At 41.1% G+C, this 14,751-nt stretch overlaps 1 protein-coding gene across 1 annotated transcript in view; it reads right to left on the reverse strand.

Moving 5' to 3' along the window:
* The window catches only part of PLB1 (phospholipase B1), a 50,651-nt gene extending 36,470 nt beyond the window's left edge, over positions 1 to 14,181 (reverse strand). The window contains exons 1-14 of the mRNA XM_059843276.1: positions 14,149 to 14,181; positions 13,600 to 13,843; positions 12,651 to 12,759; positions 11,703 to 11,754; positions 9,754 to 9,834; positions 8,162 to 8,227; positions 7,372 to 7,472; positions 4,574 to 4,655; positions 3,867 to 3,971; positions 3,129 to 3,224; positions 2,596 to 2,667; positions 1,895 to 1,954; positions 1,429 to 1,489; positions 638 to 696 (exon numbers count right to left, since the gene is read on the reverse strand). Coding sequence (XP_059699259.1) covers positions 638 to 696; positions 1,429 to 1,489; positions 1,895 to 1,954; positions 2,596 to 2,667; positions 3,129 to 3,224; positions 3,867 to 3,971; positions 4,574 to 4,655; positions 7,372 to 7,472; positions 8,162 to 8,227; positions 9,754 to 9,834; positions 11,703 to 11,754; positions 12,651 to 12,759; positions 13,600 to 13,843; positions 14,149 to 14,181 — 1,221 coding nt within the window. The remainder of the gene's footprint in view (positions 1 to 637; positions 697 to 1,428; positions 1,490 to 1,894; positions 1,955 to 2,595; positions 2,668 to 3,128; positions 3,225 to 3,866; positions 3,972 to 4,573; positions 4,656 to 7,371; positions 7,473 to 8,161; positions 8,228 to 9,753; positions 9,835 to 11,702; positions 11,755 to 12,650; positions 12,760 to 13,599; positions 13,844 to 14,148) is intronic.
* Between the last annotated feature and the right edge of the window lie 570 nt (positions 14,182 to 14,751).

Here is a 14,751-nt window from a genome sequence, read left to right on the forward strand (position 1 = left end):
GGCAGAAAGGCATAACTGGAATATAGGATGTCTGGATTTTGAAACACATTCCTTCTTGACTACCAAAGATCAACATCAGCAGCAAGAATTGTATCATGATCAAGAAACCAGCGAAGAGTTAAAACAGGCACAATAAAATGACTGAATATCTTTTGAAGTGCATTGAGTCAGAGGGCACTCACCCCATACTTCCTTATCTCATTAATGCTAAAATGATTAAAATGATATTATCCAAAACCACTTAGCTGCATTCTGTTCCTGAAAGAACTGAGGCTGAAAAACAGGCTCATCAGTCCATTCCTATGCAGAAAAAAACTTTGAAAAGCACAGTAACCTAAGCCTTGTGCTATGTCCCATTCATTTCAACAACATCTGATCTCTTCTGCCTCCAATCCAGCAGAATACCTAGGCACCTCTTTAAAGGATTTGCCCGAGTTCAAAAGCCTGTGAATACGTTTGTGGGAGGAACGGAGCATTGGAAGACTGACACCTTCTTTCTTAATCTAGCTGCTAGATCTATTATAATCCATGAATGAACAGATCTTTGCTTCTGGGTACAACAGCTATTTCCCCTCCACTAGAGCGGGCCCATGTTTGCAGTTTTCCCAGGAGAACAGTAAAAGCACCTTCTTCTTACCGTCAAAGAATCCCCAAGGGCTGCTACAATTTTCACATCAGCTGGCTTTAGGGAATGCACTGCAAAGGAAAGAGATACAGTTGAACCTGGTTAGGAAATAGCTATTTGTTTTTCCTCTACTGTGTATGTGAAATATGCCATTGTTATTGTGATCCTCTGTCACATTGTTTTTGCAATACCCAAGTGATAAATCAGAAGTTCTTTCCAGCTCATCTCCTGTGATTGTAGTGCCAACATATGCATATTATCCAGCATTTCAATGGTTAACATTGCTACCAAAAAGACAAGAGAGCAAGGAGCAAATAGCAATAAGTGGCAAACAATATCCAGCACCAAAGTGAAGGTAAAACAATGCAGAATTACACAAAGCAGGAACAGCACATTAAAGACTTCAAAAGACTACAAGGAAAAGACAATATGAAGTTATTAGAAAAACCAAATACTGCTAAATTCCAGACTAACCTGAATGAAGCTGTATTTTTAGTTTCTTTCCATGACATTTAGGTGGAATAGCTTATAAGCTATGACAGCACTCAAATCTGGATTTCATCACAAGTTATTTTGAAGTTCTCCACTGGCAGTGAGTTCAGTGAAGCTACTTAGTCAGGATACTACCTTGCATGGCAGTGTGGCATTGTACCTGCTAAGCATCTACTGAAAAACATGACATCCTTTCTGAGTAATGTTTTTCACAGTCCAGCAACTGGAAATTTCAGCCAAAAAAATGAACATTCATCTTAAAGGAAAGCTGAAGGTAATTCAACCTCTTAACATAAAGCAGGCAAGACTACCTGAAGTTGCAGGAGGGGAGGATGGAGACCTGTCCTCACATGGTAGCTGGCTTCCATAATTCTAAAGAGAAAAAGAAAGCTGAGGAGCATTTGACTAGCAAGTACAGTCAGTAAAAACAAGGATCTTCCCAGCAGAGGCCAGGTGGATAAACCAGAGCCTCTTCAGCCTGTAATTAACTAGGCAGGTCTTGGTTGCTCAACACAATAGTCATATTCAGTATTGCTCAGAAGAGTGCAGCATCCTGTACTGATAGCAGTGCTGTTTGAGCACGTGTTCTTACAGGTGCTTTCTGATGCATTTTGTCTAACCCAGGGAGTACCTCCCTGCTCTAAGCCATGCACTCAGCCTCCCAAGCCCCTCTGGCCAAAGACTCATTTCCCCTGTGCTGCAGAACATAACTAATTTGGTTACCATACAGGAACAGATGCAGCAGAGTAACAGTGGGATGGTGATGTTGACACTTACTGGAGTTTGGTTAGGGTATGTGTAATTACTGTTCTTATATGTCCTCAGGAATGGCTCAGCCTACAAAACAAGGCAATCTGAATCAATGCAAAGCAACAGAGGAACACATGGAGATTTCCATTCCCCAGACTTTGGCTTTCAGATGTCTGTAGATGATTAGCAGCTTGATACAAATAAAACAGAGGGATTAAAAATAAATACAGAAATAAGTAACTAAAAGGCCTTTTTAAAATCTGTGTAGCAACAGTGTAAATCTGGGTTATATTTTTAAAACAGAAGTTAGAGAATACCCTCAGGACCCCACTGTGTGTGTCCCTCAAGAAGCTTGTGGCCCCACTGCAAGGTATCCGCAGTTAATCCTGCGGAGCTACCCTGACTGGTACCAACACTGCTCCATTTCCTCCCACTGAAGCTCTGCCATTCAGTGTGGATACTTGATGATCTTGGCTAGGCAGGCCAAACACCCTTCCCTTGTGTTTTGGCCAGCTGTGATGTGTGACTCTGAGGAAGCTGACTCCTGTTTGCCCTCCGTCCTCTCCTGGGTGAGCTCTTATGCCGCTCTTGGTGGCAGTGGCACAAATTGTGTGGGGAGGAGCAGATCACCCTCACAGAGCCAGAGCTCCAGGCATGGGTAAAGGCTCCCACAGACCCCCAGCCACTCCCAGTGCCTCCACATAAACACAGACAGCCTTGTAACTTACCTCAGATGGACATTTGAGGACAATCTCACCATCCATCTTCTGACTATCTGTCTTCTCCCCTACAGGCTCCAGCTGGGGGGAAAAGGGGATGCACAGAGGAAAAGAAGATGAGTACCAAGAGCAATGGGTGATGCTGTGCTGCCAGTCATTGGAAAACACTTCTGCAGCACAGCAACACAACTGCAGGGCACTGCACCAGTGCTGGCAGCTGCCCCATGCACTGTTTCTTTGTGTGCTGAAGAGGCTAATTCCCGTACACCTGGAATGTGGCCTGCTGCCCAATGTGCCTGGCAGGCATCATCTTCCAAGGAAAACACAGCCTGAACACACCCAGCTTTAACATACCCTGAGATTTACTGGTTTGATATGACTGGGCTAACAATTCAGGTGACCTTTCTTCATATGATCACTCTTTGCCTTTGTAAACACAATTCAGAAGAGATATGGCTACCTAGTAATCTCTGGGTGTTTTTGCTGCCAAGGGCAGGATGAAGTCAACAAGGAGAGAGCAACACAACCTTTAAAAATCTTACCATGTTGTTCCACAAAGCACGTGCAGCCTGGGAATGAGACTTTTGGCTGAAGTGGAAACAATCTGGGGCAAAATATGATTCATCTGGCCACCCCTCCTAGAAAACAAGATAGGTGCTGTTGCAGAGGCAGCAAATATGCAACAAACTGTGTATTCTGTCTTCTCTCTTCCAGGGAGATAACCCAGCTGACTTCTATACAAAGTATCTGCAAAGGCCTCTGAGGCAAGCAGAATTAAACCAGGTCAGGGAAAGTTAGTACCTCAGAACTAAGAAGCCTTTTAAAACTCTTTAATACACTATTCCCAAAATAACAAGGAATACACTGTGACTCTGAGTACAGAATACCTGTGCAGAGATCAATTTCTTTATTTCCCCTGAGATTTACACATTACAGTCCTTTGGAACATATGGGTTTTCATACCAAAGTCATTTACCAAAGTACTGTAAAGGATTTGATGTATGGGGAATGTAGAGCAAGTGCTTCCTGATGAAGATTTTGACCTAAAATATCTACTTCATGGCTGTCCAATTGCAGTGCCCCAAATCAAGGTCTGTATTCCTGTTGCCCAGTATCTCACATTCCATAAACATTTCACGCAATTTTGGATGGTAACTGAATATAATAATTAATTACTATGTCAGGAAACTGCTAGCTACATTTACAGCTAAAAGAGTTTTGACAAGTCAGTGGCATTGCACCAGGATTTAACGTAGGTGTGGTTTTCTTGTTAGTTTTACCTGTGTTTTTGGCATTTCAATATTAGTCAGAAATGGCTGCAAAACCACTGTGAAATCATCCTTCGTGTCATACCTTCCACTCTCCACTAACTGGCGGGTTCTCTCCTGAAGAGTAAAAGAAAAGTTGTCATTGTTCCTTCTTCTGCGTTCAGCTCATCAAGCTGAACACCTCACCCAGGCGCTGCCCCTCCCCCCTGCAGAAGGTCTCCAGCTTGTTCCAGGCAGCCAGTGCAGACACCTTTTCGAGACACCAATCCCAGGCTTCTTTACAGAGCAGCAGCCTGGGGATGGCTGCCTGACTGACAAGGACTGGCAGCCTGCTCAGGGATTAGGTTTTCTGTCAAAAAGATCCTTCCAGAACCACCAAAGTGTTTTTGGTTTGGCTGACACACTGTGCCTGAAAACTCGTTCCTGAGTTAACATGTTGTTTGACTTAACCTGATTGTCAATAACAAAACTGATCAAAAAAACTGCTCTCTGACACATTCTACTTTCTATGGCTCTGTAACAATTATTCTTCTCATCTGTTTTGCTGGTTTAGTGAAACAGAATTGTAAAGTTCCTGATCCTACTTTTTTCTAATCACAACTACAAATACATCATTAGAATGAGTGGAAACTGTCCCCCCCTTTCAAATTAGCCAACCTGCGGTCCCTTGATCAAGAAAAGGATGATATTAAACTTATAACAAATGCAATGTGCCTTACCTGATACCTTCTGTTAAAGTAGATCAACTTTTTTAACTCATTGGAATCGTTCTTAGGGCTTATGACACAAGGGCACTGGAGCCTGTGGGATAAGAGCATGGCACTGAGATTTGCTCTTCCTTTTTCCCCCTTGCTCCCAAGCTAATAAACTGCAGGATTAAAAGCTCTGAGAGGGATTTCTTTGAAAGGCCATTGAATGAGAGCATTACCTCTCACCCCTGAGTTTCTTCATAGCCCCAGTTCTTGAACAAAAACACATTTATTAGGGATGAATTAATGAACAGAAAGTGAGAAAAAGCTTCCATGCAAGCAAAAGCCACACTGTGTGCCTGCCCATGGCAAGGTTTCAGCAGCAGGAGTGATCTCTGTGAGGAGAGGCCAGGGCTGCCTGTTCTGGACACAGTTCCAGCAAACCAACCACAGGGAATGGCTGAGCCTCTCAGCCAAGCTGGTGGTGTCTGTGAAAACCTACCTAAGAACAGGCAGAAAGCATCAGAGAGAGAGAGAGGAGAGAACAACAGCAGGAACAAGGAAGAGCTGCTCCATGGCAGAACAGGCACTTCTGGAAGCACAGCCAGGATGCACATGAGTGTAGGACTCATGCTGGGGCACAGGACAAGAGCAAGCAGGAAGGAGTGGCAGAGAGATACCAGATCCAAACCCCAAGCCATGCCTTACTGAAGGGGGTGAGGGTACCCTGAAGCAGTAACAAGGGTGGGGGGAAAGATGCTTGAAGAAAAGTTGAACCTGAGAAGGAGGGAGGACAGGTACTTTAACTGTTCAACTTCTTTGTTCATTCGTTTTTCCAATATCAGAATCAGCAATTAAATGTTTATGCTCATGGACAACAAATAAAATTAAGTTCCCCAAATCAGGTCTGTTTTGCCTGCAACAGTACTTGGTAGGTGGCTTCCTGCTCTTTATTTTGATCCATGAATTTTTCTGCTCACAGGCCTTGTTTTCTCCCCATTGCTGGGGTGGGGTGAATGAGCAGCTGTGGGAGTGCTTGGCTGGCACCTGGGGCCAACACACCCCAAAAAACTGTTCACAAGTACACTTGTGCAACATGCTTTGCTTCAGCAGAACTGTGCAAGCATCCTTCAGGATGGAGGATTTTTTGCCACAAATTCATTCTAATCAGCTGAGAGAGTCAGAGGTTATAGTGTGTATCACAGCAAGGCTGGTAGAGCACCAAAACAATCACCAGGACTGATGGAGAATTCTCCATCCTTAGAGAGCCATTCTAACCTGAGACATTTTAAGATTCTGTGAACTAATGTTGGCCACCTTTATCCCTCCCCTGAGCTTTTGATCTTTCTAGCACATGGATATTTTTGGGATGTTTCATCTTCCTGGGCATACCCCATCACTACTTCAGAAATCCAGATTAGAAGAAGGACTCCTTTCAAATATCCTGACAGTGTGACCACAGTAAAACATGCCTGAGAGAGCTCTTAGAGAAATACCTCCTATAGAGATGCACTTGATATATGTAAAATATACACAGATCCCTACTGTGTCCAAACTTGTCTTAATGGAGACCAACTAACAAAAGCTTTGACTTCCACAGTACATCTATATGAGAACAATACAAATCTAAATTGTGTTTTCAGAAGTTTCATAAACACATGTTAGGCAACATTAGCAGACACATGTTCTCTTTAGGTTGCTTGCTACTCTCAGAATAAAAAGAGAAGACTTTGAAGATCAAAATCCTCCTTAAGGTGGTTCTTCCACCCAGTAGAATGGCATTTTTTATTGTCCCATACTGGCTCTGCTTATCACCCTGTAAACTTGGCTTGCTGCCAGACAGGCAAAAGTTAAATTCAGCACAGCATCTGAAATTATGTGGAAAGATTACAGCTATTGCGAGATAATCTAATCTTAAAGGCTTTGCCAAGTACCCTTGTCCAATGATTAGGGCCTTGAGATACCTGCGTACTCTAGCCAGTAACCTTTGTAAAAATAAATAAATAAAATTTTTAAAAGAACTACAACTGGCTGTTGGGAGTATCAGCACCCTGAGCTTCAAACCAAATTTTCCACTGACAGCTGCAAGGAAGCCACAGCAAGAGGGCTGCATCTCTTCTCTCCTGTAAAACCAGTGGCTGCCTACATTTACAGGACAAAGTTATTCTCCCCATCTGTCCAGAAAAGCAGAGACTTGCTTTCCTGAAAACAAGCAAGTCCTGCTAGAAGCAACTCCAGGGGACAATGCTGGACCCTATCTGAGTCACCAAAAGTCCACTCAGGCTGCAGGCCTGCCACCTCAGTAGTGGACTAACACTGATCTGGAAAGGATTGTTAAGCCATAAAGCAACAGGTGCCACAATGAAGCACCCAAAACATCTACATTAATTAGAGATTAAACTAATCCTCAATGAGAATACAGAGACTCAAAATTGTAGAAGCAAGAGGGAGAGTTTTAAGTGCAGAAAAGTAAACTTGTAAACACAACCAGAAAACCCTGTGTCTTAGTGCCTTCTCTATTTCCACCAAATAATGCCCAGCTGAGCTTTCTCTGCTCTGGCTTGAACTTACTTGCAGGGTACATGTGGAGCCAAAAGTGGCACCTTCATAAGAAACAGTAACAGCAGGGCTCAGATACAGAGACGGGGCAAAGACAGCTTCTTTTAAATGCTGTACTGAAACCAAAATGTAGGGACAAGCACAGAGAAGCACAGAGTTTGGTAGTCTGAAATACTAAATCCTTTTCCCTTTAAGAAAAAACTTCCCACAAAGACGTTCCAGCCCCCTGTGAACAAGAATGAGAGTTGTAACATGAATGATCTGCAAACCTCATGAGCAGCTTTGGGCAGCTGTTGTTCTTGGATTGATGCAGCTCCCGGAGCCTTGCTATGTAAAGCATCGTCACCAGGTTCACATACGCCCGAGGAACCTGCCAAAAGGACAAACAAATCCTTGGCAAACTCCTGGGGCACACAGTGCTGGGTTTGTCCCTACACAGCCACAGCAGACCTTGGTAGCAGCCTGCTGATTCAAGCATTGTCTATTATTTATGACAGAGGTGCTCAAAGTACTTTCTCAATAATTAATTCCCCACACAAGCAATACTAAATTACAGCCCCAGCCTGCACTGCCTAGCCCTATTCTAAATGTTGATAGCTGGTCATTTGAAAATGATGGCTTCAAAAAGGTCCATACAAGTTGTTATAGGTCTCAGCAAGACCCAGACACCTGCTAACTCTTCAAGTATTCTCATCATTCTTCATGTTGAACATCAGGATCTCTCAATGACCACAAAAATATACTTATTTGCAGTTTAAAGGACAAGCAAAGCATTTTTCAGTCAGTTAATAATGTTTGTTCCACTTTGTTAGAACGTTTTTTGATAGTATTTGTCCACAGCACATCAGCTAGAACTAAGAACATCCTTATTCCTTTGGTAAAAAGCTTCACCAGCCCTTTTTGCCTTTCACAAAGATTTTCCTGTCAGCAAACACCTCTGGATACAGTAGTACTCTGCAGATGAAAGCAAGGAAATAAATTCTTAATCAATAACCAGTGACTGCTTTGCAGACAGAACAGAAAATCCCTGCTCCAACATGCTAGAAAAGTTTGTTTTACCTCTTTGTGAAGTAAGTCCAGAGCTATTTGTATATTGTAGGTGTAATTTTCAGGAGAATAGTGTACCTGGTAAAGCAAGAGGGTTGAATTTTATTATTAGTTTACTCAGGCAGGTACAGGAATGACTAGCTGTATAACACAGTAGTGTTTATGTATCTAACTCTTGGGTCAAAAGTAACAGAGTCATAAGCAAAATGGTCCTGTTTCTGATTTTCTTCCTTCCCATCACAGCCATCTCACTGGCAAGAAAAGAACTAGAGGCCACTGGATACCAGTGAGGGTGACAATTCACAGGCTATTATTATCAGACATCACAACATCCTCAATCCCTAGGCTTGCTTGTACTGGTCTTAAAAGCTCAGCTAACAACTCATTGACAGGGGCCACATATGGGAGAGAATAGTTTGTGTAAAAGTAAGTTTATTTCTGCTGTATGGAATATTAGAACATGTCTCCCATATGCTCCTGGCCTGCCACAAATAATAACTGGCAAAACTTATGTGTTTAGCTGGGAATTAAATCACTTCACACACTTGTCTTTCAGTGCCAAAATTTCCTTGGTCCATTTTAATGGTTTAAACACTCTAATTTCATTATCTTAAGCAATCCAACACTTATTTTTTCACTTGTGGGACTACTACAGTCACATAAACTTTCTTGTGAGAAATGCCTGTCTTATTTTCAGCCTTTTTCCCCCTCTCATTTAATTTCAAGCAGAAGTTGATTGCCTGCTTGCCACTTGTCTGCTCTATAGAAGCAGACAACTCAGATCCCTTATTTATTTCCTAAGTCACAGCTCACCAAGTCTGTGGTTGGCACTATTTGTACTTTTGCCACAGGAAGGCTGCTGTGATCCTTGGATGAACACACACTCTCTCCTTGCCACCCACCCATCATGTGAACAAGCACTTTGTGTTTGGGTTGACAGCAGAAGGTAGCAATGGTTAATTTGCTCCTTCCTTGTTTTATAACCATCTTACTATGCTGCTTTGCTGTTCTTCCTGATCCAAAATTAATCATGAAGGATGACAAGCATGTGCTCAACTGCCTGTGAGTAGGTAACCCTCACCACTAAGTGAGGAGTCTGCCACCGCTTTCCACCTCCCCTACAATCACACATACCAAAGGCTAGATACTGTATGTATGCTTTATATATATATATATATATATATATATATATATATGTATACTACATTACATATAATTGAATTAGCATGAGCTGTGCTTAGAACTTTTCCCATAGCACTAAAAATATTGAGAGTACCAAGTAAGCCTAAGGAGTGTGACAAGGCAAAAAGGAGTGAAAACACTTGCCATTTTAACTACAGGAGGTAAAGTCACTATGTAACAAAAAGTTATCCTAGTCAGCAGCAAAACAAAGTCTCAACAATTATGTAATTTACAGGTGTTCTAAAGGTATCTCTAACAGTACGCTGAGCATCCTGAAGGTCTCAGTACAGCTGCATTCCAGAGCTGCACAAGTAAGACCTTTGCTGTTTTGGTCTCACCCACCAAGTTCCTCCCTCTTACCCCCAGCAATGCACAAAGACCCTGTGGCTTGACGGGCCCAGTTCCTGCTGCAGGGAACTTACTGGATTCTCGCAGACTGTGCAGAGGTCATTTCCTCCTATGAAAAGTGTTATGAGCTTCCAATCATTCTGGAAATCTATTCTCTACACAGAGAAGGAGATGGAACAGGAGTTTTTAATTAAAAAAGAAAAGGAGGGAGATGGCGGCAACAAACAAAATATAAATTTCCCATTTCTCAGAATACATAGCTATCATTCCCTAGGCATCCACAACAAAAACAAGTTTGTAGCCATGACTGAAGATGTAGAAACTGCTGTGATCTAAACCAGAATTACAATATCAATGGCATCAAATTATTTGCTTCAGAAAACTGTTGCTCAAAATCCATCTGTATGCTTTTCTTAGTAATATCTTGTGCATACAGAGTGACTCTTCCTGCAGTCCTAGAAATATATCTTCATACAAAAATTATGGTATGTGTTTTACTGTGTGATAAATAATGCAGCTCTCCTGCTGGTAAACCCTGGGGGACAATATATTTCAGACTTGCTGTGAGACAAACTGCAAAGAACAGTGAAGCAATACTAACTCTATCTAACAATCATGGCAAAATATTGCAGCACTTTTTGTTTCTGCAAGGATTTTGCAAAGGGGTGGCTAGCTAAATCAGGGTAATTATGCTACAGTAAATAAACACCTTCTTAGCTTTGAGGAAAGGTTCAGATATGCTTAGTAGCATGTTGTGGATGTTGTGCTCAATATTCTAATGCTTTAATTTCAGTGCAAAGCACTTGTAAGAAAAGCACCAAGAGTGCATCAGCCTCCAGTGGTTTAAAAACATCTTTCTTCAAAGGCTGGAGGCAACATATCCCTGCTAGTAAACACACTGTTCAGTAGTTTGGTCTCAAAATGTAAAAAAAAATCAAAAAGAGGGAGAAACTCCCTTCTGCACTCAACAAGTGTTTTAAAAAGTGGGGCTAAAAAAGATCTCTTAAATCAAAGATATATGACCTCCACTATGAGCAGGCTTTCTCATTAGAAGGAATTTCACTAATTACATAAAAACAATTATTACCTAAATAAAAGATATTTCCATAAATTTCTGTTAATGTTCTCAGGGCAATAAATTTGGCAGAGTAGTGCTTAGAAACTTTGAATGAAAACCATCCAACCGTTCATTGTTAGTTGCTGCTCCTTTTAATCTCATTTCAGATGCATCCATCAGATGGAAATCTTGTTTACAAGAAAGTGAACCAAGAGGAAGGTACTGCAAATATTTTTGCCAATATGTACACACCAGAGTATTTACTCTAAACATGCACACAGATATCTTGAAGGCTTTTTGGCTGCTTTCCAGCTGCACCATTGGAAAGCCAAACTATTATAGTGTAACTTAGGTCACTGATTGCATAGCACATTTGTCAAATTACAAACAGCAAACATTCAAAGCACGAGCTAGGTGAGAAATATGCAAGCAATCCTCAACCTAATGTGTTTTTTACAGAGCATTAATGAAACAATTTGCAACAATAAATGTGTAAGTCAAAAATTAGCTGATGACTAGATGAAAGAAGGGACTAATTTGTTTTTTTAGAAAACAAGTCCCTTCCTTCCTTTACATGTTCACCCCACACGATTTCTACTTGAAAAGCTTGCCCTCAACATCCTAGCATGTATCATTTTTGCTGGAAAAACCACCTGCTTACAAGCTAATTAATAGCACCACAGCAAAATCCTCAAGAGAAAGGGTTCTGTTATCTTACAGGGTGACACAGGTTGGAAGCAGAAGCAACAGCACTGCATTTACAGCCACTTGCAGTAAAAATGATGAAAAGGTTACAATTATCTGGGTTTGACAGTAGCTATCATATGCTGGTACAAATTCATTTAAAACTAAGCTATAGATTATCCTGTGCTGAACTCACACTCTGCACTGGGAGGTTTTATGCTGCAGAAACTAATGATGCTATGTCACTTCATTCTAAAGATATTCATGACATGTTGAACTCACAGTATCATTCTTCATGCGGTCCACCAGTTTCCTAACCTGTTCAGGAACATCCCTAAAAATAAAAGAAAATTAAAATCATAAAATAAATTAATAAAAATTTAAAGAAAGAATCCTGCATAGATAACAAGGCAAAGAGGAAAACTGACTAATGGACATCAAAAAACCAAAAATCCCCAAAGGAAGTCCAATTTTCATTGAATGGAATATATGACATAGCCACCAAAGGCTATGTTTTGAGACAGTGATGGAAGAAGAAATAAGAGAAAATAATTAGCATCCAACAGGCATTGGGTAACTTTGCAAATGCTGCAGAGTTTCTCTTTTACCAACTATATAGAAAATGCACTTTTCTCTTCCCACCATCAGACAGAGGCTATCTACAGACATAGCTCTGAAGTGCCTGTGCTCATACCAATGTTATCATATGGCCACAAGGCACTGAAGTAGGTCTTATAAGAACTGTTACCAGTGGAAAAAAAATAGGATATGAATTGCACTGAAGAGGGTGCACGGTGATCTCTAGTAAATTCTCAGCTCTGGTAGACCAGGAATTAAACAATTCACAACTTCCTCCGTCTCTTCACAAACTCTTGTTTGTCCTGTTAACAAGAGGGTTTGAATACACCTCATATAAAGTGGAGATATCTTTTTTCTGACTCACAACAGGACAGCTTTCAGAGTAGTGCCTGTAAAATGCTGTGGCTTTCTTGGCTGAAAATGTCAGAGAAAGTATTTCTTTTGTTGCTAATTTATTTGCAGTGTTTCTAATCCTTGTCAAAGTCCTCATCACATTTCTTGGCCTTCATGCTACAGTTAGGATTAAAAAATATTTGCCTATTATACTTACTGTGCTCCTGCCAAAATTCAGGGTTTGGGCCTTTTTTAGTCACAAGGAATTTTATAGGAAAAAAATCAAATTCCTATTAAAATTAAATGTTTTTCTCTTACTCTGCACGAGCTCCAGCCACAGCTTGGTTTAATGAGGCATTGTTTGAATTCTGTGTTCCAGTGCCAATGGAATACCCTACCAAGGATGGGTTGAACTCACGAAGAATATCTGCAGAAAGAGACAGAACCCTGAAATATTGTTTCCTGCAGCAGGTAACAAATGAGGCAGTAAAGGTTAGATTTTAGTAAAAGACCATTAAAAAGCTTTAGGAGATAGCTATTTAAAAAACAATTCAACCTTTAAGAATAATAAACATGGAGATTCATCACCATACAACCATTTCCCTGCCTTCAAGATTTCTGAATTTCATTAATTCAGATATCTCATGACCTAACACAACCATCTTGGCTAGCAATGCCATTTTGCCTGGCAAGCAAGGCTGGGTAACCATATACTCAGGCAGGAGAATCTCATGCCATCATGCTCTAACTGCAGACAGGTTGGAATCAAATCCTTTAGCCTGACGACCCCAGATGTATTAACCCCAAGGACCCCAGATTCCCTTCTAGATCTTAGGTTACAAACCAGCCCTACAAACACCTCAGATCTAAAATGTCCTGACCTTTAAAAAGCATGTAAAATCTGATCTTGTAATGTGATTCTGCCCCTGCCTAAAACAACTTTCCCATATAGTCAAAATAGTTTCTTTAGGCTATGAGCTAAGACCTTTGATTCATCTGTGACCAAACACATTTTAGACAGAACTATAACCCACAGAAGAATAGTGAAACAACCAAAACCTACAAAACACATAGTTAAGTCATGCACAGCACATTACAGCCTGGCTGCTAAGCAACTTTTGCTCAGCAGCGGACATTAAACACAAAGGGATTGCTTGTGTCACACTACAAATTTTAACCCTTTTCTCCTGTCTCCTTTTACAACAGCAGGTATTTGAAAAATAAACAGCACCACATAGTTACCAAATTTACAGAAAAAGCCACTTACTTGGTAGTGTCGTAACTGTGCTTATGTTTTCATTTCCTCCAACACTGTCAAGAAGAAGGAACGAGGGAAAAGTGTTGGTGAGGTCCGATGGACTCGGCAAGGCAATGGACAAGGTAGGAGAGTGCCCCCTTTTGGGGTTACCGCACAGGTACAGAGCGCGCTGCTGGCTGTGCTGAGCCCCCCGTGCTCCGGGTGCCTGGCCCCAGGGGGGCACCACATCAGAGACACTCTCAACTCCAGCAGAACAGTCATATTAGAAGCCCGGTACAGGCAGCTGTCCTTTCAGCTCTTTCACGTGTTTTGGCATGTGTTTAAACCCAGCGGAAAGAAATGAGACTTTTTCCAAGGCTGCCACCTTTGCTACAGTTGCTACCTACTAAAATATTTATAGCTTCCATTTTTAGTTAACATATCTAACCAAACAGAAAGTTCTAAAAGCATAGATTTCAGAGTGATAAGTAAAATCAATACCTTTGCCTTCCTCCATTGCCTTTCCCCCACTCATATTTCACTCAACTGGAAGAATACTTCTAGACTGGTGAAACTCACCATTATGTCCATGTCCTCTTTATTCTCCTTCATGCTGAAAAAAATTACTAGCATACTTGTTGCAAAAAAAAAATCTCAATGGATTTCTATTAAAAATCAAAATATAAAATGTTTTACTTAGAACATCTCTGACCCTTTAATCTGGAACAGATTTGAAGTGCAAATGGAAGCCAAGCTGGATGATGGCACCCTGGTCTAGTGAAAAGTGTCACGGCCCATGACATGGGGGTTGGAACCAGATGATCTTTAAGGTACCTTCCAACCCAGACCATCCTATGATTCCTGTGAATGTGTTTAAACTTCTTCTAAAGTTGCAGTGACTTGAATTGGTAAAAAATGATGAACAGAAGATGAGCCTGACAAGTTTGGTGTTAAATCATACAGTTGCAGATTAACAAGTGAGTGTGACTGCCTTTCTCCAGAGTCTTTTTGATGTGTCTAGTGACATGCTGCATATGTAAAAGTCTGTATTGACTCATAATTGATAAACTGTTCTCCATGATGTAAGCAATACTAGGAAAGGATCAAGGAAGGAGATACTGCATATGAAACAACAGCAGAAAAGATTTTTTGTAGACCACTAATGTTAAATGAGACCAATGG

The sequence above is a fragment of the Haemorhous mexicanus genome, chromosome 3, assembly GCF_027477595.1.
Source record: "Haemorhous mexicanus isolate bHaeMex1 chromosome 3, bHaeMex1.pri, whole genome shotgun sequence".
NCBI classification, from domain to species: Eukaryota; Metazoa; Chordata; class Aves; order Passeriformes; family Fringillidae; genus Haemorhous; species Haemorhous mexicanus.